This window comes from Carassius gibelio, chromosome B22, assembly GCF_023724105.1.
Source record: "Carassius gibelio isolate Cgi1373 ecotype wild population from Czech Republic chromosome B22, carGib1.2-hapl.c, whole genome shotgun sequence".
NCBI lineage: Eukaryota > Metazoa > Chordata > Actinopteri > Cypriniformes > Cyprinidae > Carassius > Carassius gibelio.
The window spans coordinates 9,495,818-9,515,993 of record NC_068417.1 but is presented as its reverse complement, the minus strand read 5'-3'; the positions used below and the strand labels follow the sequence as shown (position 1 = coordinate 9,515,993).

General features: G+C 40.0%; 6 protein-coding genes across 8 annotated transcripts in view; 3 read left to right on the top strand and 3 right to left on the bottom strand.

Moving 5' to 3' along the window:
- The window catches only part of LOC127987310 (neoverrucotoxin subunit alpha), a 270,558-nt gene extending 251,049 nt beyond the window's left edge, over nucleotides 1–19,509 (bottom strand). The window contains exon 1 of one of the 2 annotated variants that reach the window (XM_052589590.1): nucleotides 19,435–19,509. The gene's annotated coding sequence lies outside the window, so the exon portion shown is untranslated. Of the gene's footprint in view, nucleotides 1–19,147; nucleotides 19,261–19,434 lie in introns of those variants that run through there. The other variant, XM_052589592.1, reaches the window with a different exon arrangement.
- Nucleotides 1–20,176, bottom strand: part of LOC127987296 (putative autophagy-related protein 11) — a 308,120-nt gene that overhangs the window by 219,709 nt on the left and 68,235 nt on the right. The gene's annotated exons all lie outside the window — the stretch shown is intronic.
- LOC127987990 (SLAM family member 9-like) lies at nucleotides 2,460–3,284 on the top strand. Its single transcript, XM_052590463.1, has 2 exons — nucleotides 2,460–2,792; nucleotides 2,965–3,284. Exons 1-2 carry the CDS (start codon nucleotides 2,543–2,545, stop codon nucleotides 3,282–3,284), a joined length of 570 nt encoding a protein of 189 aa, XP_052446423.1. The 5' UTR covers nucleotides 2,460–2,542.
- Nucleotides 5,910–20,176, top strand: part of LOC127987326 (uncharacterized) — a 256,216-nt gene continuing 241,949 nt past the window's right edge. The window contains exon 1 of the mRNA XM_052589611.1: nucleotides 5,910–5,947. The gene's annotated coding sequence lies outside the window, so the exon portion shown is untranslated. The remainder of the gene's footprint in view (nucleotides 5,948–20,176) is intronic.
- Nucleotides 7,204–15,879, top strand: LOC127987989 (SLAM family member 5-like). Its single transcript, XM_052590462.1, has 4 exons — nucleotides 7,204–7,495; nucleotides 7,803–8,087; nucleotides 14,883–15,026; nucleotides 15,514–15,879. The coding sequence occupies exons 1-3, from the start codon at nucleotides 7,204–7,206 to the stop codon at nucleotides 15,023–15,025; spliced, it is 720 nt and encodes a 239-aa protein (XP_052446422.1). The 3' UTR covers nucleotide 15,026; nucleotides 15,514–15,879.
- On the bottom strand, nucleotides 16,448–18,673 carry LOC127987312 (neoverrucotoxin subunit alpha-like). The gene is made up of 3 exons (XM_052589594.1): nucleotides 18,558–18,673; nucleotides 18,361–18,445; nucleotides 16,448–18,222 (listed from the first exon to the last, which is right to left on the bottom strand). Exons 1-3 carry the CDS (start codon nucleotides 18,648–18,650, stop codon nucleotides 16,772–16,774), a joined length of 1,629 nt encoding a protein of 542 aa, XP_052445554.1. The 5' UTR covers nucleotides 18,651–18,673; the 3' UTR covers nucleotides 16,448–16,771.

Sequence of the window (20,176 nt, the reverse complement as noted above, 5' to 3'; positions counted from 1 at the left end):
AATTTGCATTGGTTTGGACTTAGACTTAAATGGCTTTAGACAAGCTGTTTGCTGATTGTCAGAACTTTCTGAACTCTGTTCCTGGTTTTGAGTTTGAAAATGTAAGATCAGCAAAAGCTTGTTTATTTGCCATGATGTAAAAGAGGATGTATGTATGAAAATGAATTGTGATGTAGGTTAGGGAAGGCGGTGACGAACACGTGTTTCAGCTCTGAACAATGATTAAACTTTCTCTGATTCTATTTCTCACAAATTATATTTTGTTTACAATAACTCCATCTGCCTTTTACCCTCTATTACTGTTTAAAATATAATGTGATTTTTGTTTTTTTATATTTCCTCTACATGATCTTCCTCTAATGAGTTTATTGTGATCCTGAATGAAGAATACTCTAGATTATCAAATAATGCTTTCTTTAGAATAAACGTGTTTTTTTTCACTCTCCACGTGTATCTGCCTTTCCTTTAGAATTTGTGCTAGATACTGATTAATGGAACATAAAAAATACTATACATATGTATTTTGCTATTGTATTGCGGAGTGACACTTTCATAAACTTTTCCACCAATCCCTTCACTATTCTGCACCACTGTTTCCATTTAAACATGTTTTGCAATGTTTCGTCAGGGCTGAACGCAACCCTGGGATTATTTTTGTATATATATATATATATATATATATATATATATCTTTGACATATATGTTATTAAGTGTAGAAGCGCTTCATCACTGTCCATTTCCCCTCTTGATGCTTCATCCAGAAGGAGGTGCTCGACGCTTCACATGCTTTTTTTTTAGTTGGAGAGTTTGATTCACTAAAAGTTTATATTTTAAGTTTTTTATGTTGAATGTTTGCTTTTTCTAAACCTTGCTACAGTATAGGCTATAAATACAGTTAAAATTACATTTACAGGTTTCTGTATTTTTTTCATTAATTTTAAATTGATATATTTTGTTGTAACAATACATGGAATGAATGGACATACATGAATGGACCCTACAAAATGTTCCTGTTTGTTTTGCACAATCTATTAAAGTAACGTGGTTTGATCTGTCAGTGGATAAACAGCTTCTTGCTGGATGTTTGTGGTTGCTGTGTTAGTCAGTATTCGGAAGGTGAAGTGTATTTTTTTCCCACGTGCACACTTTCACTACATGATGTAGCTCATTAAGTTCTGTTGATTCACTTTTTATACGTTTGATGCATGCTGTCCACTACAGTGAATAAATTTGTAACTCCCTCAAAATATAATATAATGAATTTCTTTTTTTTAATTGGTATTATTTTTTTTCAGTGGTTTAAAAGTAAAGACAAACCTGTAAAAAAAATATTACTTAGTGATTTAACAAAAGTCAAGATATGAGTATTTTTATTTATTTATTTTTTATTTTTTTGTATATTTTGTATATGACTGAGTTATGCAATATTGCAAGAGCGTGATCTCAGCAAGATTGCAAATGTGATGTTGATTTTATGCAACAGTTCAACAAACAAGAAGTTAACACCGAGTTACCTTTTAGACACAGCATAAGCCCTTTTCACATGTTCAGTCTCTTCAGTATGGCAAATTGCTATTAAAAGATAATGTGAGAACGGGACCTTTTCAAAATACTGGCCAATCGTTTCTGACATAAAGTTCTTATAGAGATGACGTGATTACTCAGCACTTTTTACAGTAAGCTCTGCTGCTTTTTTATAGTTTTACTAGGTAAAGATGCGTTAGATGGACATTTTTGACAGTTGGTCCAGCACATCATGTTGGTTTTTCAGCATCATATGATGCTGATAGGTCATGTGATAAAGACAACATGGGAGATGTAAAACATCCAGATTACATTCATACATTACATTACATTTATTCAGTGCCAGAGTGAATTTGAACAGCAAACACTTGCTGATGTTCGTGATGTTAAATGAGATGAGCGTGTGGATGGAAACAAACTGAGTTTGGGGGAGGATTCACAAACAAGCAAATAAATATCACAGTTCAGTCATGTTTCAGTGGATTACTACCAAGAGCTTTTCAGTGAACCGGAGAAGAAAAATGTCACTGAAATTAGTCTTGTTCTGTTTGTGTTTCTGGTGTCCGGATGGTGAGTTTGAAATGGGTTTTTATGGCTTTTATGGTTGTTTCATTTTTGGTACTATGCAGAAATTATTGGTATATCAGTCATGAGAGGATTAACATTAACAGTTATTCTCATATAGACATAACTGAATGGTGATTTTACTCTCAGACCAGATTTAAATTCTGGTCTAAACTCAGTTATGAGGGACTGATTCAATCAAATAAATATGAAGCTCAACTACCAAACAACATTAGTTCTAGAAGTCTTTCTTATTATTGTAGTTATATTTTTCACTTCACACTAAAGTAATTACAAGTATTCTAGTGAAGCTACATCAAACCAACATTAGGTGATTTTAAAGCTTTAATCTGTTAAAAAATCTGTTCTTCAGGTGGGTTTGTTGCTCGAGGACTGAGACTAATTTCAGTAAATGAAGGAGATTCAGTCACTCTATTCTCTGATCTTACTGAAATGAAGGATGATGATTGGATTCAGTGGATGTTTAGGTTTGGAAAAGAACACACTTTAATAGCTGAAATCAATGTAACAGACGACAGAATCACTGTATATGATGATGTTCTTGACGGGAGATTCAGAAACAGACTGAAGCTGAACAATCAAACTGGATCTCTGACCATCACAAACACCACAACTCAACATGCTGGACGTTATGAACTACTGACCAACCATGTGAGAAATAGATTCAGTCTCACTGTCTATGGTGAGTTAGACATTTTATCAAGAATATTATTATCGCTAAATACTTGAAATGACTAGGTTGGCTTTCTATAGCAGATTGTTGTTTTTAGTCATGGTTCCTCTCAATGTTTATTCCTCACCTACTTCAGTATCTTCACTCATCCTCATTTCTCTTTATTCTCTCATGATTTCAGCTCGTCTGCCTGTTCCTGTCATCAGCCGGGTCTCTTCAGAATGTTCTTCATGTTCAGTTGTGTGTTCGGCTGCGGATGTGAGAAATGTGACTCTCTCCTGGTACAAAGGAAACAGTTTATTGACCAGCTTCAGAGTGTATGGTCTCAGCAGTGACATTTCTTTACGTCTCTGGGTGGAAAATCAAGATAAAAACACGTACAGCTGTGTGCTTAACAATCCCATCAGCCACCAGACTGTTCATGTCAACATCACTCAACTCTGTCACACGTGTGATGGTACGTCAATATCAGTATTCACATGTATATCCACTTATACTTGAAAAAGAGCCCTGCCGCGCATACACCAGTGATGGAAATGAATGGCAGCTTAATATATATAAAAATATATGGGGCTAAAAATCCCTGCGAATTCTTTTTTTTTAATATTTAAAACCTTTTCCTGGTTTTAAGATTGAAAAATGTAAGATCAGTGAAAGCTTCTTGATGTTCATGAGGATAAATGCGCGAGTATAAACTGTGCAGGCGGACTGAGAGAATTAGATACATATCACAGTGCAGTCGTGTTTCAGATCATTCTGTTTTCTGACATAATAGTGTCGTATTTAAGGGTGATTTTGGACAAAGCATTGGTTGCATGTTCTTCTACACAAAAGTCAGAACTGCAAAATCACAGCGAGATAAACATCAGTTTCACTATTTATTTATTTTTAATTTCAACTTGTGAAACTAGATCATTATTGCATTTATATGTTTTTTTATCTTTAAAATGACAAAATTTGGTTTTATTTTTAACTCTCTATCAGTGAATGGAGAACTTAGCATTTATTGAGCTTGTGTTTTTATTCTTCAGACTCTGTGAAGCTGTGATCCGATTGGTCCTCTCTGCTCTGGTGGGCGTGGCTACTGTCATTTTTCTGGTTTATGACATCAGATCTGATATCACGGACACATTCACACATCAGGAAAATGTCCTGTCTCATAAGGATCTTGCCTGAGCTTCTCTTCTGGCTGAACATGAAAGCTCTCTCTCTAAATTATATATTTTATATTTTTCTATAAGATACACAAACCTCACTTTACTACTGCTGTCCATTTCCCATCTGTAATGGCTTGCTTGTCTTTATCAATAAAGCTTTCTCACTCTGAGGTTCAAGAGTTTCTCCAAGTTTTATTACATTTATGATGTCAAGTGAAAGGTTTCTTCATTGTCTCTCCTGCTGAGAAGAAGTGAAGTAAATCTACATTGTGGAACAACACTGACATTGGCAAAACTGATCACTGAAAGATCACTGATCACACAGAATGAACTACTTGCACTGAGCTTTGTGACGTCCAGTTTCAAATAATGCTTCATCCTTGTTTCCATTGACCGCAGAAACTCATGACAAGATGAAACTGTTGATTTAAGACACTTTGAACACGTTGCAGGTCTGTTTGTTTCTGTTGAAAATGACATCATTGATCTACAGGAAGTTGAGGCCTACTGAAGCTGTAAATGATTGTAAATAGATACCCATGTTTCTGTTCTTTGGACTTGACCGTTCATCTAACTAGATGACTTATTTGTATGATGTGAGTTCCCAAATGTGATGCATGATGGGATATGCTCTGAACCAGTATTCAAGATTGTGTGGGTTTAGTGTGCCATTTTAAAGTCTTGCACACTTACTTCCTGTTGCCTACATATAAGAGGCCAAGACTGCAAGTGTGAGAATTTGGACAGACCCAAAGTTCAGAGTGAAGATGTGCAGTTATTTTAGATGAAGGTGGAGTTTCTTCACATCAGTGCATCTGACATTTTATTGCTGACGCAGTTTTGAAGAGTTTGTCTTAAAACGCTTTGTACTGTTTTGTTCTGTTTGTGTTTGTGGCGTCTGGATGGTGAGTTTTAAAAGTTATCATGACTTCAGTTGTTTCTGTTCTGGTATCATGTAATAAATTACTGGTTACGCTACATTACAAGATGCAACGTTTAAATGAGTGAACGAGTCAGTCTATTGTTCGTATCTGGCTCGGCTCGGTGTTCATCTTCAGTTCTCTCTTCACATCAGTTCAGTCAGTGTACTGTTTGAGTACATGAATTACTCCGGGATATTGGTTTGTTTGAACTCAGAGGGAGTGTTAACATCTTAAGTCATGTTAACAGCTTAAGTAATTTGTGGATTAATGCGCATTAGAGATGCGAACCGTTTAAAACGATTCAGTTCGATTTGGTGAACTGGTTCAAAAAGATCTGGTTACATCGAATGATTCGTTCGTGAACCGGATATGACAAACTGCTTTGATTTGAACTGTCTAACAATAGACATAGAAGAGAAGGCAAGCTGAATAAAGTCGTAGTTTTTGCTATTTTTGGACCAAAATGTATTTTCGATTCTTCAAAATATTCTAACTGACCCTCTGATGTCACATGGACTACTCTGATGATGTTTTTCTTACCTTTCTGGACATGGACAGTAGACCGTACACACAGCTTCAATGGAGGGACTGAGAGCTCTCGGACTAAATCTAAAATATCTTAAGCAGGAGATCTGTTCCTGCTCCATAAAGCCAACTCTGAAATCAGTCTGAGTGAGAGGAGAAACAATTCAGACGTTTGATAAGAAATAAACAACAAATGAGCTTAAAGACACATTTCACATATTATGGGTCAGTTTGTTACTGTTGAAAACAACACCACTGACCTACAGGAAGTTGACACCTTCTGGAGCTAAAAGTGACAATGTTCAGAATGTGTTTTTGTTTTTTGCCAAAAAAACAGTGCTAGATGGTCACATGCATTAACACTTAAAAGTGTGCAGTTATATTAGTCGAAGGTGGAGTTTCACTTCACTTTACTACAGAGCAGTCTCACATCAGCTCATCTGTCATTGTATCACTGAACCAGTTTTGAAGAGTTTATCTTTTCATATGATTTGTGGACTGAAACTGATGAAGATGTTTTGGATTGTTTTGTTCTGTTTGTGTTTCTGGCGTCTGGATGGTGAGTCTGAAATGTGTTTTTATGACTTCAGTTGTTTCTTTTCTTATACCATGTAATAAATGAATGGTTGAATTAGTCAGAGAGGATTGACATTCACTGTTACAGGCCAGTATTGAAGGGGGCATTAAATACTAGTGGTGGGCAAACACAAACCTATACAGAAAAATCCAAACCCAGCAGGGGTCTCATTTATAAACATTGCGTACATACAAAATGGGAATCAAAATATGTGTATGCAATTTTCCATGCACATATCCAGATTTATAAAAAAATAAACTTGGTGAAAATACATAAGGACATTCTAGACCATGCATACAAACTACTTTTCCTCGAATGAGAAAAGTAATGAAGTAAACAACGATTTTAAACTCTGTTTTCGACGAGGTGGAGATTCACGTATGCACAATCTTCCCCTGAAACTGATTTATAAAGGGATTTATGCGCAGGTTTTGGCATATGCATTGTTTTATAAATCTGAAAGTTTTTGTGCATTTATGCGTAGACTTTAGGGATGAAATCTACTGAGAGTTTTATAAATAAGAAGTTATATATATATACACTGTGTTTATACGAGAAAATCCCCCAACATGATCTTGGAAACAATTGCGATACAGTGCACAACAACATTTATGAAATCCACCGCAGACACAGAAAAGAACCACAGTAGGTGCTTATATGTATATCCATATATAATTAGAAATAGTCAAACTTAGAGTCATTACAGTTGGAGATGTTAGCATTTCACTTGATTGAACTTCTGCATTACGTGTTGTTTCCACTCATTTGTTCATTTGTGTGTTTGTCCAGAAAACACTCACCAGCAGAGTCCAGGGCTGCGAAGCCTGCATGCGTTGCTGTATGCAATACAACGTTATGTTATATGTACCATAAAAGGGTGGATGCTTTTAGCTAGTATAGCCCATTACTAGCTAGGAAAGAAAGACATGCTAGCAGATTACAGACCCCCTGTGGAGAAAAAACTCAGTTTCTCAAAAGCATATCATTAACTATGCTGCAAAGCAGGGAAGTCTCAAGAGAAGCCAAGTTATTTCAGAATATTTTTAGTTTGTTATGACTTATGTACGTTATACGTCAGCATTATAGTGATTTATACATCATATAAATAATCACAATGATGTATGATTATGAATAAAAGTATTTTATTAAAAGCTTCATCAGACCAACAATAAGTGATTTTTAAAGCTTTAATCTGTGATAAACTCTGTTCTTCAGGTGTGTTTGGTAAAGTAGTGGTGATGGAGGGAGATTCAGTCACTCTTAACTCTGGTTTTATTGCTATTTCTGAAATGGAAGATTGTGAGATTCAGTGGATTTTTGGACGTGCAAGAACGTTAATAGCTGTAATCAATAAACAGACCAACAGATTCTCTGTGTATGATGGTGTTCTTGATGGGAGATTCAGAAACAGACTGAAGCTGGACGATCAAACTGGAGATCTGACCATCACAAACACCACGATGAAACATGCTGGATGTTATAAAGCACAGATCCTCTATATAAGTATTGATTACAACCTCATTGTCTATGGTGAGTTAAATATTGGCTTCAGCTGTTTGAACTACAAAAAGTATTATTCCACACAGCATTTTGCTTCTTACATGTCTGATTTCACAACAATTGATTTCACTTCTTTTGATACAGCATTTAAGCCGATCTAAAGTAAAATATCAGTGGATGATGTTTTATTCATAAAGTAAATCAGGTTAATATTCAACTGTTAGATTATTTGAATTGCTCTTCTTTTGATCAGTCTTGGTTCCTCTCAATGTTTTTTTTCCTCGAGCTTGAATATCTTCATTCATCCTAATTTCTCTTTGTTCTCTCGTGTTTTCAGCTCGTCTGCCTGTTCCTGTCATCAGCCGAGTCTGTTCTTCTTCATCATCATCTTCAAACTGTTCACTGGTGTGTTCAGTGGTGATTGTGGGTCATGTGACTCTCTCCTGGTACAAAGGAAACAGTTTATTGTCCAGCATCAGTGTGTCTGATCTCAGCATCAGTCTCTCTCTACCTCTGGAGGTGGAATATCAGGAGAAAAACAGCTACAGCTGTGTGATCAACAATCCCATCAGAAACCAGACCACACATCTGGACATCACTCAACTCTGTCAACCATGTTCAGGTACAGCAGAGCTGATATTAGTTGATGTTGGTGCTGATATTAACATTTATTGACTGAGCTGGGGGATATTCCAGAAAGCAGGTTATGTGACATACCCGGGTATGTTTAAGAATAAGCGGATAACCTCAACTTTCGGTTCCAAAAACGGCGGTAACTTTCAGGGTATGTTAGTAGTCATAGCAACTCACTCTCTGAACTTAACCTACTCCGGTTTCAGGGTTAGTTCACTTCAGCGAGCCTTCAGTGAGCGTGACAGATAGCGCACAACATTGTATAATATTACAATGTGTAATATAGCCTATTATATATATTTGATATGTTAATGAGGAAGCGCTAATAGAAGTGATAAATAAGGTAATATATTATTCTATTATGATTATTTATTTTATTTATTTTATTGGCATATGTGAGTTATTTGAATAAATTATAAAACACTATGACAAGGTAATGTTTTAATGTTTTAATTTATTTATTACATTTTACATTATCTCACACATCGGCATTTTCTATAATGTCTAAATTCTAAATCAAAATATATATCTGATATGACTAAATATAATTAGCATTAAACAAGCCATATAATTCACATTCTCGAGGATTAAAGATTAAATGGAAAAAATAAAATAAAAATGATTGCACAGCCATCTATTAGGTTGTGATATGCACTTGTCACGGATCCAGCCAACCAACCAGCGTCAGACCCTACAGCTCAACCTTCCCGTTCCTGCTCACCTGAGTATTAAGTCATTGCACCTGCCGCTGCCCAATCAAGACGTGCATATAAACCCGCATTCACAGACTCCTAATCATCTGGTCTCGTCTATCGCGTATGTGAAAGACTTACCCGACTCCTGATCTCCAGTTCTCAGATCCTCTTCGTCCTCATCGTCATCGACGTCATCTTCTGCCGTTGGTCAGTTGCCTACCATTCTCCTCTGCCCTGAAGTACACCAGGACTTGCGTTGTGGAAGTTTATAAGTCTCTCGGATACTGGGCTTTCACATCCGTTCATCTCTGCGGTGTTTCCCCAATCAAGTATTATCTCTTCATTAAAATTCTGTGAATTCTCATCTTGTCTCCTGTGCTTCAGTGGTGCGTGACAGAAGACCAGACCGCTATTTTCACGAAGATATGGACCCCAGTTCTCCGACCACGTCACAAATCGATCCATTTGCCGAACTCGTGAATCAGCTCCGGCAGTCACTCTTTCCTCCAGGCGCCGCTTCCTCACCTGAACTGCCGGCCGGTCCTATGGCCCTACCAGCGCCGTTCAGTGGCGCGGCGGAGAATTGCAGCGGCTTTCTACTGCAGTGCACCTTATTGTTTGAGATGCAACCTCAGCGCTTCCCCACAGATAGAGCCAAGATCGCATTTATTATCTCACTGCTCTCTGGCCGTGCTCTCCTGTGGGCTAAAACCATCTGGGAACAAGCTGGGCCTGCAACTCGTACCCTGGAAACCTTCGTAACACATTTTAAGGAGGTATTTGATCAATCTGCAAACTCCCTTTCTGTACATGACCAATTATATCACCTAAAGCAGGGAAGATCCTCGGTGGCGGAGTATGCAGTGAAGTTCCGCACCTTAGCAGCTGCGAGCGGATGGAATGAGGCTGCTCTCATCACAGCTTATAGACAGGGGCTATCCCCATCTCTCCGATTACATCTCGCCATCTATGATGATAGCTTTGGTTTGGAGAATCTGATCCAACGTTCTATCCGGGTAGCCCAGAGGCTAGCAGCATGTGATCTGGGATTGCCCGCGCCTCCTACTTCACCTACCACCACCGCAGTAGCCCTATCTTCACCAGTGCAATATCCTTCAGCATCAGCCATCGAACTGATGCAAGTTGACTCCTTCCATCTCTCACCTGCTGAACGTCAAAGACGGCTGCAACAACACCTGTGTCTTTACTGTGGAGCAGATGGTCATCTCAGGTCTGAATGCCCCGTTCGTCCACCTCGTCCAGCGGTGAGTAGCCCGACCTCTAGGGCTGAAGTTGTATCATTAGTCTACTTTCCTGTATCGGTGATCTCTGCCACCAATTCCATTTCAGCGAAGGCCCTCATTGACTCGGGCTCCGCGGGAAACTTCATTTCCAGACACCTCGTCAGCCAGTTCCACATCCCACAAATCCCTTGCCAGAAGATGAATGTACACTCCATTCTGGGGAAACCTCTCGGAAAAGGTATTATTTCTCACTGTACACCATCCCTTACCCTACGCATTGGGGTAACCCATTATGAAAGGATCTCCTTGCTGGTGCTGGATGGATCAACAGCAGATATCATCCTGGGACGCCCTTGGCTTAGGCAGCATAACCCTCACCTTTCCTGGACTACTGGCGACATCCTCTCTTGGAGCGCCTCCTGCTTTGAAAGTTGTCTAAAACTCCCTACTAGACCCTCTTCCCCTACTAGATCAACCCAGTTACTCCTCCAGGCCACAACCATCGAGAGTCCCCAAGGTCAGCATGATATAGCAGTCCCAGAAGAGTATAGCCCATTCCGGGATGTTTTTAGTAAGCAACTCGCCACCCGTTTGCCCCCGCACAGACCATGGGACTGTGCTATTGAACTGCTGCCAGGTGCAACCCTACCTAAGGGAAGAGTGTATCCCCTATCCATCCCAGAACAGAAGGCCATGGAAGAGTATGTAGAAGAGGCTCTTCGTCAGGGTTACATCCGCCCTTCTACATCCCCTGCCGCTTCCAGTTTCTTCTTTGTAGCCAAGAAAGACGGAGGCTTAAGACCATGCATTGACTACCGGGCCCTTAACAAGCAGACCGTACAGTACAAATATCCCCTTCCCCTGGTACCAGCGGCACTCGAGATGTTGAGAGGGGCGTCCATTTTCACCAAGCTAGACCTGCGCAGTGCGTACAACCTCATCCGGATACGGAGGGGGGATGAATGGAAGACTGCCTTCATCACACCTTCAGGGCACTATGAGTACAGGGTCATGCCATACGGACTAGCCAATTCACCCTCCGTATTCCAGGCCTTCATGAATGAGGTATTCCGGGACTACCTACATCGGTTTGTGATCATTTACATAGATGACATCCTCATATACTCGCAGAACGAGGCCGATCATCATCTCCATGTGGCACAGGTCCTCCAAAGACTTAGGGATAATCACCTGTACCTCAAAATCGAAAAATGTGAGTTTCACCGCTCCTCTATTCAGTTCTTGGGCTACATCATTGATGCCAGGGGAATACAAATGGATCTGAAGAAGGTGGAAGCTGTCCGGCAGTGGCCCATTCCCACTTCGATCAAAGAACTCCAACGATTCTTGGGTTTTGCGAATTTTTATCGCCGCTTCATCTGTAACTTTAGTACCTTAGCAGCTCCCCTCACTTCCCTCCTACGGAGGACACCCAAGCATCTATCATGGTCTCCAGCAGCATCTCAGGCATTCTCCCAGCTAAAATTAGCCTTCACTACAGCTCCCACTTTGATCCACCCTAACGCGGAATTACCCTTCATTGTTGAAGTTGATGCCTCTACGACAGGTGTGGGAGCTGTGTTATCACAACGGGTGGGTGTCCCACCGAAGCTCCATCCGTGCGCCTTCTTCTCCAAGAAGTTATCCCCGGCGGAGCAGAATTATGATATTGGCAATCGAGAACTGCTAGCCATCAAACTAGCATTGGAAGAATGGCGTCACTGGCTGGAGGGAGCCAATCATCCGTTTGAAGTCATCACTGACCATCGCAACCTAGAGTACCTCCGGGAAGCTAAACGCCTAAACCCTCGTCAAGCCAGATGGGCATTATTCTTCACCCGGTTTAAATTCACAGTGACGTATCGTCCAGGAACAAAGAATCAAAGGGCCGACGCCCTTTCCCGCATTCATGCCCCAGACCAACCCACCAGTCTACCAGAATCCATTCTCCCTCCAGCCATCATCGTCAGTCCCATCCATTGGGCTCTAGATGATCAGATCGCCCAAGCAACTCTTACTGAACCTGCTCCACCGGGAGTCCCCGAGGGTCTGACCTATGTCCCATCAGCTCTAAGACTGTCCCTCATTACCTCAGTACACTCTTACTTAGGGTCAGGACATCCAGGGAGCCAACGAACCCTCTCGCTCATCCGCAACAGATATTGGTGGCCTGGCATGACCAGAGAAATCAAACGCTTTGTTCAAGGATGTTCTACCTGTGCCATCTCCAGCGTACCACACCATCTTCCCGAGGGGAAGTTACTTCCACTGCCTATTCCTCGCCGACCCTGGTCACACCTAGGAGTGGATTTCATTTCGGATCTGCCCAACTCTAACTCCTACACTTGTGTTCTGGTGGTGGTAGATCGTTTCTCAAAGGCCTGTCGCCTTATTCCACTAAGGGGTCTGCCATCAGCAATGGAGACTGCTGAAGCCCTATTCAATCAGGTATTCCGGAACTATGGGCTACCCAAAGACATAATCTCGGACCGAGGACCTCAATTTATTTCCAGAGTTTGGAAGGCCTTCTTCCGTCTCCTAGGTGTATCAGTTAACCTAACATCTGGCTACCATCCGCAATCGAATGGGCAGACTGAAAGGAAGATTCAGGAGATCGGACGCTTCCTAAGGTCGTACTGCCATGGCCACCAACATACTTGGAGCCGGTATCTTCCCTGGGCCGAGTACGCTCAAAACTCTCTCCGCCAGTCCACCACAGGCCTAACACCTTTCCAATGCGTGCTTTGCTTCCAGCCACCTCTGTTCCCCTGGTCAGGAGAGCCCTCTGAGGTCCCAGCAGTCAACTATTGGTTTCAGGAGAGCGAGAGGGTCTGGGACTCAGCACATGTCCATCTGCAAGGGGCAGTTAGGAGGCACAAGATCCAGGCAGACATTCACAGAGCAGTAACACCTACATACCTCCCTGGACAGAAGGTCTGGCTCTCTACTAGGGATATACGCCTCCGGCTGCCCTGCCGCAAGCTGAGTCCCAGATACATGGGGCCATTCACTATTTTAAGGCAGATCAATCCTGTCACTTATCGTCTAAAATTACCTCCAAATTGCAGAATTACCCCTACTTTCCATGTATCTCTACTAAAACCTCACCGACCTTCTCTTCTCCCTTCTCCCACAGGGTCTGATGTGGCTGAGGTACCTCCTCCTCCAATCGAACCGGTGGAAGACCCCATCTACACTGTACGGACCATCCTGGATTCACGGCGACGAGGAGGCCAACTGGAATATCTCATTGACTGGGAGGGCTTCGGTCCTGAAGAAAGGTCCTGGATTCCACATGAGGATGTTCTAGACCCTGCCCTACTCCAGGAGTTCCACACCAATCACCCCGATCGCCCAGCACCCAGAGGAAGAGGCCGTCCTCGTCGCCACCATCATCGGGCTTCAGGAGCTGCCCGTGGAGGAGGGGGTACTGTCACGGATCCAGCCAACCAACCAGCGTCAGACCCTACAGCTCAACCTTCCCGTTCCTGCTCACCTGAGTATTAAGTCATTGCACCTGCCGCTGCCCAATCAAGACGTGCATATAAACCCGCATTCACAGACTCCTAATCGTCTGGTCTCGTCTATCGCGTATGTGAAAGACTTACCCGACTCCTGATCTCCAGTTCTCAGATCCTCTTCGTCCTCATCGTCATCGACGTCATCTTCTGCCGTTGGTCAGTTGCCTACCATTCTCCTCTGCCCTGAAGTACACCAGGACTTGCGTTGTGGAAGTTTATAAGTCTCTCGGATACTGGGCTTTCACATCCGTTCATCTCTGCGGTGTTTCCCCAATCAAGTATTATCTCTTCATTAAAATTCTGTGAATTCTCATCTTGTCTCCTGTGCTTCAGTGGTGCGTGACAGCACTAAGCATGTAAACAACTAGTGAATAAAGGTAATCGAATTAAGATATTTAATAGACAGCAAGGGTATTTCCTTGATCAAAGTACAGAAACATAACAAGGACATTGTTAAAATTGTACAGGTATAGGAGGAGACGAATTAATGTCATTCTTTTTGTTTTCTTTCTTCACACAAAAAGTATTCTTATAGCTTTGTAAAATCACGGTTGAACCACTGATGACACATGGACTATTTTAAGGATGTCCTTACTACGTTTTCTGTGCCATGTTAGGAATCTTGCTGTCTATAGAAGGGTCAGAAAATTATCGGATTATATCAAAATATATATTACAGTGCATTTCTACTAGCACAGTGGAGCAAGAATTTTCAATTAATTCCTATGGAAGGTAAGCTTAAACGCTTACATGATGCATTTTTGGACTGAAGTCGGTGCGGAGAAAGCATTGAGAGTAGCCAAGAGCATCAGCATACAGTGCTCTCTCTCCTCCTTCAATACCATTACTGAGGTTCCCTTGAGCAAGGCACAGAAAACCCCTAACTGCTCCCCAGGTCAATACATTTAATTTGTAACTCACAGTTAAAAGAAGAAGATAAAACACAAACAGGGTGTGAACAATGTTTTCAGAAGCATGCGCTGCCCTGAATTTGAGGTGTTGTAGCGTTACCAGCGGCACAGAACGCAGATGTAACACTGTAGTGGAAATGCTTTGTAATTTGTGTTCTTAAAGTCCTACTGGTTTGGAATGACATGAGGGTGAGTAATTTATGACAGAATTTTCATTTTTGGGTGAATTATCCCTTTAAAGTATTTGACAGAATTGTAAAAAAAAGCAAAATGATAAATTAAGCAAAATGATCATTAAAACCTTTCAATGTTTCAGTCTATGGTGAGTAGAGATCATTTGTCCTCCTTCAAATATGCTTGATATTAGCATTTACTGACTGAGCTGATCTCAGTTTGATCTGTTTATTCCTCAGACTCTGAACACTGTTGTGGTTCTACTGAAGCTGTGATCCGATTGGTCCTCTCTGCTCTGGTGGGCGTGGCTACTGTCATTCTTCTGGTTTATGACATCAGATCCACAAGAGCTGATCAAGATCAAGCACAGATGCACCCATAAGGTATATGACAGATTATGCAATTTCTCATAAAACTGTTTAGTTTATTCTTTATTAATCTTAATTTATTTGTAATGGTTTTGTATATTTACATACTTTAATATATGTTTATTTGAGGTTTTTCCACTCTAAAATATGATTTGAGAACAAATAGAAATGCATTCTCTTATTAATGCTTAAAAGTAAATGTGAGTTTTTGCAATGCTAAAAACTGATGATTACTGAATATTGCATTGCGTTATTAGTATAAAAATTATCTGCTCTTTATTCCTCAAACCACAATGTACTCTACGCGATCATGAAATGCACCATACTATCAGTGCCATATTTTGGGGTAAAATGACAATTTTTAAAGTCATATTTTGGGGTAAAAGAATAAAAGTATTCAGGACAGTCATAAAGCATGAGGTGTTACTGAGACAAAGAAACATCTTCCCGCTGAAACTATACACCTAGTTACTGGTCAATCTAACCAAAATTGGTGTTACAGGGAAACCAGATAAAACAAAATCCCTGGAGACACAGATCACCTTGGAAATCTTGCGACTCCGATCTTCTGGCAGTTTTCAGCAACTTTGTTGATTCACCTTGGAGCAGTCAACCCATGGATTAAATGACAAATAACTCCTAACAGAATTCAACTAGAATCTACAAATTATACATGTACCGGGAAACTTTACTCAGCAACTACAGAACCAATGCAAGTAATCGCTTGTTAACCATTTAGATGCGCTTCGATGCTTTGATTCCTTTTTAATTAAGGTGAGGTGATTCTTTGATGGTTCTTAACAGGTTGTGATTAGCTGATGAGTAAATACTGCTATTATGCTAAACTCTCTTGCATGGGAGCGCTACCCTTCTCTACAGTGTTCTCTCTCTCTCTCTCTCTCTCTCTCTCTCTATCCATACCTTCCTTGCATTGGCATCTATGTTTAATGTGTGTATGTTTGTGTCTAGTCAGATGTTGCATGTAGTGTAGTTTAATAAACATCCATATGTATTCACACTTGGTTGTCTGTTTTTGCTGCTCACAGGACAAGCTCACTTTACTGTCCATCCCCCGGACAAACAAATCATTTTATTGTACTATCAATACTATAATTCTCCAAGTAATTCCTGAAGATGAATATATTTAATAATAACCCATTGTGATTATGTTCATCTTACTTTGAGCTAATTTGGTACAGGCATTCAAATGATGTACAGAAAGCTTTTAATTGCTGCTTTAAAATGAAATAATTTGAATCAAAATCAAAAACTCTTTCATTATGTAATCCTTAAAGATTAATTGCTCTGTTGTACCCCAAAAGGTAAAATGTCGTCCTCTATAACGTGAAAATTGGCCTGAAGCCCAACCCTAGGGTCCTAAATAAGTTGGGGCCCCGGCTGAAATTTAGGGCCCTAAATCAGTTGGAAATGACAAATTCTTATGTCAGGGTTATATTGGTTTAATTCATGTATGTTTTCTCTGTGAACACAAACACATTCATCTCCAATATATTTCTATTTATACAGTTGAAATGTGGTTGACATGGAACTGGCACTCGGATGTGCAAGAATCTAAAACACTGGGCAATGCTTTATCTGTGTTACTTTTTCTCACAGCCTTGGAGCATGATATTAACAAAACCAAGGTTTATGGAGGAAATCAAGGTGCGTTAACAATGAACAGAACATTGAATAATTGTGTTTAAATCACTGAGCAGAGTTTTCTGAATCTCCGCTTCCTTATAACAGTACACTCGGGTTCAGTTTCCCAATCCCCAATTTGCATTCTGTGCCTGTTTATCTTTCAGTTGCCCATGTTCATACAGATAGATGGAGGAGCCTGGATTGGAGGGATCTGAGATGGCAGAAATAATGAACAGGACTTTCTGTCCTTCAAGCTTCTTTAATAAACCTCTGAAGACATTGATGTTATATATCATCTTACTTTTGAGTTCAGAATCATTAAACCACTTTTTGATAGATCGCACAGAAACCACGCTGTGCTTCCCATCTAGATCTTTAAACCTGTCGGTTTTCAGATACTCATTCAGGGCTGAAATATACGGATCTTCATACTTCAGAGATGTGAAAGTCAAGCAAAACACTTGAGGAACATCAGGATTAAGAACGGTGTTGTTGAGACGGCCCGAATCTTCAATTTGGATCCCTTGCAGTGACTTGGTGTGAGAACTCAAGGTGTGAAGTTCATTCCTTGCAGTAGTTAGCCACTCCTCAAGTGGGTCAGCGTTGAATGGGGAGCTCCTGTGGATCTTCAGGATGTCTTCCAGAGAATTTGCCTTCATCTCTCCTCCTCGGACAGCAGGCAAGACCCTGCCGAGTGCTTTCAGGAGCATTGTCTTGTAAATGCTAAACGATTTCTGAAATAATTGCAGTCTGTCTTTAATGTCACTGAAACTATTTACCAATGCATTCCCTGACAGGTCGTTGTATGTCCTCTCTGCCTTTCCCAGCTCCTCGATTATACATTCAGTTTCGAAAGCCACACTTGCATTGATTTCTCCCTGTACCCATGCTGCTTTTGCGTTCAAAAGATGGAGTGGATAAAGCCAGACTTTTATAGGAACTTCATTCTGTGGATTCTTCAGCAGAGCGGGGAGCTCCTTGTACAAATCCAAGGCCTCCATGTATGTGGTGGGATTCTGATGAAGGCGGACATCGCTGTGAATTGTGCAAGTGATCTTCTCAGCCATTTTCTTTTCAGCAGCAGTCATTTTAAAAGTGGTGTTTGCCTCAGTGGAAAAATCAGGGATCTTCTTGACCATGGCATTCAGTTTTCCATCCATCTCCTGCTTGTTTTCCTCTTCTGAAATCATCCGATCGAACACCATGATGACCTGAGCTCCGTACAGTACCGCCGTGATCACATGAGTTGCAGAATTCAGGTCAAGCCCCCCAGGGTAGGTGATATTGCCCAGTTGGGACATAGTGAGCTGTTCATATCTTGTGGTTTCACTGTAAAATATTGTAGATCTGGACTGTTGTTTTGAGGATTTGGTGTCACACAGGAACTTGCCAGATCCTCCCACCTCCACGAGCCCCGCCAAGAAACTGGCCTTCAGGGAAGTGGTTAAATCCAAGAGACTGAATTTACTTGAGAGAGAGTCAGAGCTACTGAACTTCAGATATGTCTGGGGCTGTGGATGACTGTCCAAATTTTCACTCAGCGATTTATTATCCCACAGAGTAAGACCTGAAATCAGAAGTGACTTGAACAGTTATTAAAGTGGCGGTTGAATGGTATTGTCACACAATGACGGATAAGTGGTGATTCAACATGCTTTGAGAAGCGTAATGAAGAAAATGTTTTTTTTTTAGGTAAGTGCAGCACCTGGAATGAAGGAATCGTTGAGGCAGTCATACAGCATACCAGGTAAAAGAGGTCTTCCGAGGGCTGCTACTTTCATAGTCTCTGACTATAGAAAGAAAGAAAGAAAGAAAGAAAGAAAGAAAGAAAAACTTCTATACATATTTTAAAACCTGAAACACATCTGGTTAGTCTTTCATTTGATCTAAAGGCACACATACCTCTGCGTTCACCACAGCAAGGGCTGCCAGACACAGAAACACGTAAATGTAGATGGACATCGGCTTCCTCGAGTGCATCAAAAGAGCGTCCATCTTAGAAAAGATAACAAGAAGACCTGTTGAAATAATAATAATAATAATAATAATAAAAACATCCATTTACAAAAAGAAAATGTGTACCTCATTTTTTTTTTAGTTCAAATAAAAATATATTTTGAAGTACGCTTTATATAGTAATTATACTAATATCAATTAACTACTAATATAGTAGCATACTTTAAAGTGTACTATTTTAATACTACTTGGGTCTTACTAAAATGCCTGTTTGAGCTGTCTCAGCTGAAAATGACTGATACATCTTAAAATAGGTCAGTGTTGTGTTTTACTCCAAGATGCACACAAGCAATTTTTTAAGGCTTTTAAATAAAATAAAATTCCTGTATTTAATGTATTTTTTACAGAATCATAATTTTGTCCATTTTTACATTTTTTTACAGTATAAATCTGGTTTTACAATTAACAAACAATATATTTTTATATTTAACTAGTAAATTCAACAATGCACACTGCTACTCAAATCTGTTTTGTACCTTTAAGGTATACTGCCAAGCAGCATAATAATGCCGCTAATAGAAGAGAAAGCCACAGGAATGATCAAACATCATCACAAGAAGCTTTTCCACAAGCTTAAGTATATACTAACATACAGAAGTTGCAGTCATTCAACACAAAACACCATCATGGTAACACAAAATACTTAATAATGCAATAAACATTCATTAAACATCAGAAAATGTAACATATAACCTTATATAAATTATTAATATTCATAAATTAATATAAAAACTTTTTTATAATATTTTACAGTTAAACTTACACTTTTTTTTCCTTTTCCTTTTTGTACCTATAGCCTATTCGTGTCTTTGGGAAGTTAAGAGCTGAAATCTTCTGGGTAAAGTCTTCAGCTGAAGCCTAAAACTCACTGGACTTCTGTATATTTATACTCCGAACAAAACAAACACACACACACACACACACACACAAAAAAAACTCTGCTCTTTACCCTTATGGACCCAGTGTGTAGCTGTGTTTGGCTAAGACTTTCTGTGCAATACACTACATGTGTGTAACATATAGAATAAAATGTGTGATCATTTGTAAACATTGGAAATATAAAAATCTAACCTTTTACTAAAGTTTATTTACACATAAATAAATTGTGGAATACATGACAGAGAAATGTTTTTCTATCTGTTTGTTTGCGTTTTGGTAGTACATCCACTGCAGCTACCATGCCTTGACTAGATATTTTAAACGCCCTTTATCTGATTGCAATCCAATGACAGGGACGCGCATTTTGAATGTCCGGTAGTCCTCAAAGTCCTCATTATAGTCTTGTCATGTTAACAAAGACATGGCATAAATGTCATCATAGTTTTTATCATCAGATATTAGTTTTAGATCGTCAACGTCTCGTCTTAGTCACATAAAAAATGATTGTTAACGAATATTTATCATCCTCATCTTCATTGATGAAATTAACACTGCCTTGCCATCCAGACCCCTTCAAATAGCATCTCGTCTGAATGCCAAGACTTACACAGCAGCAGGTCAGGCTG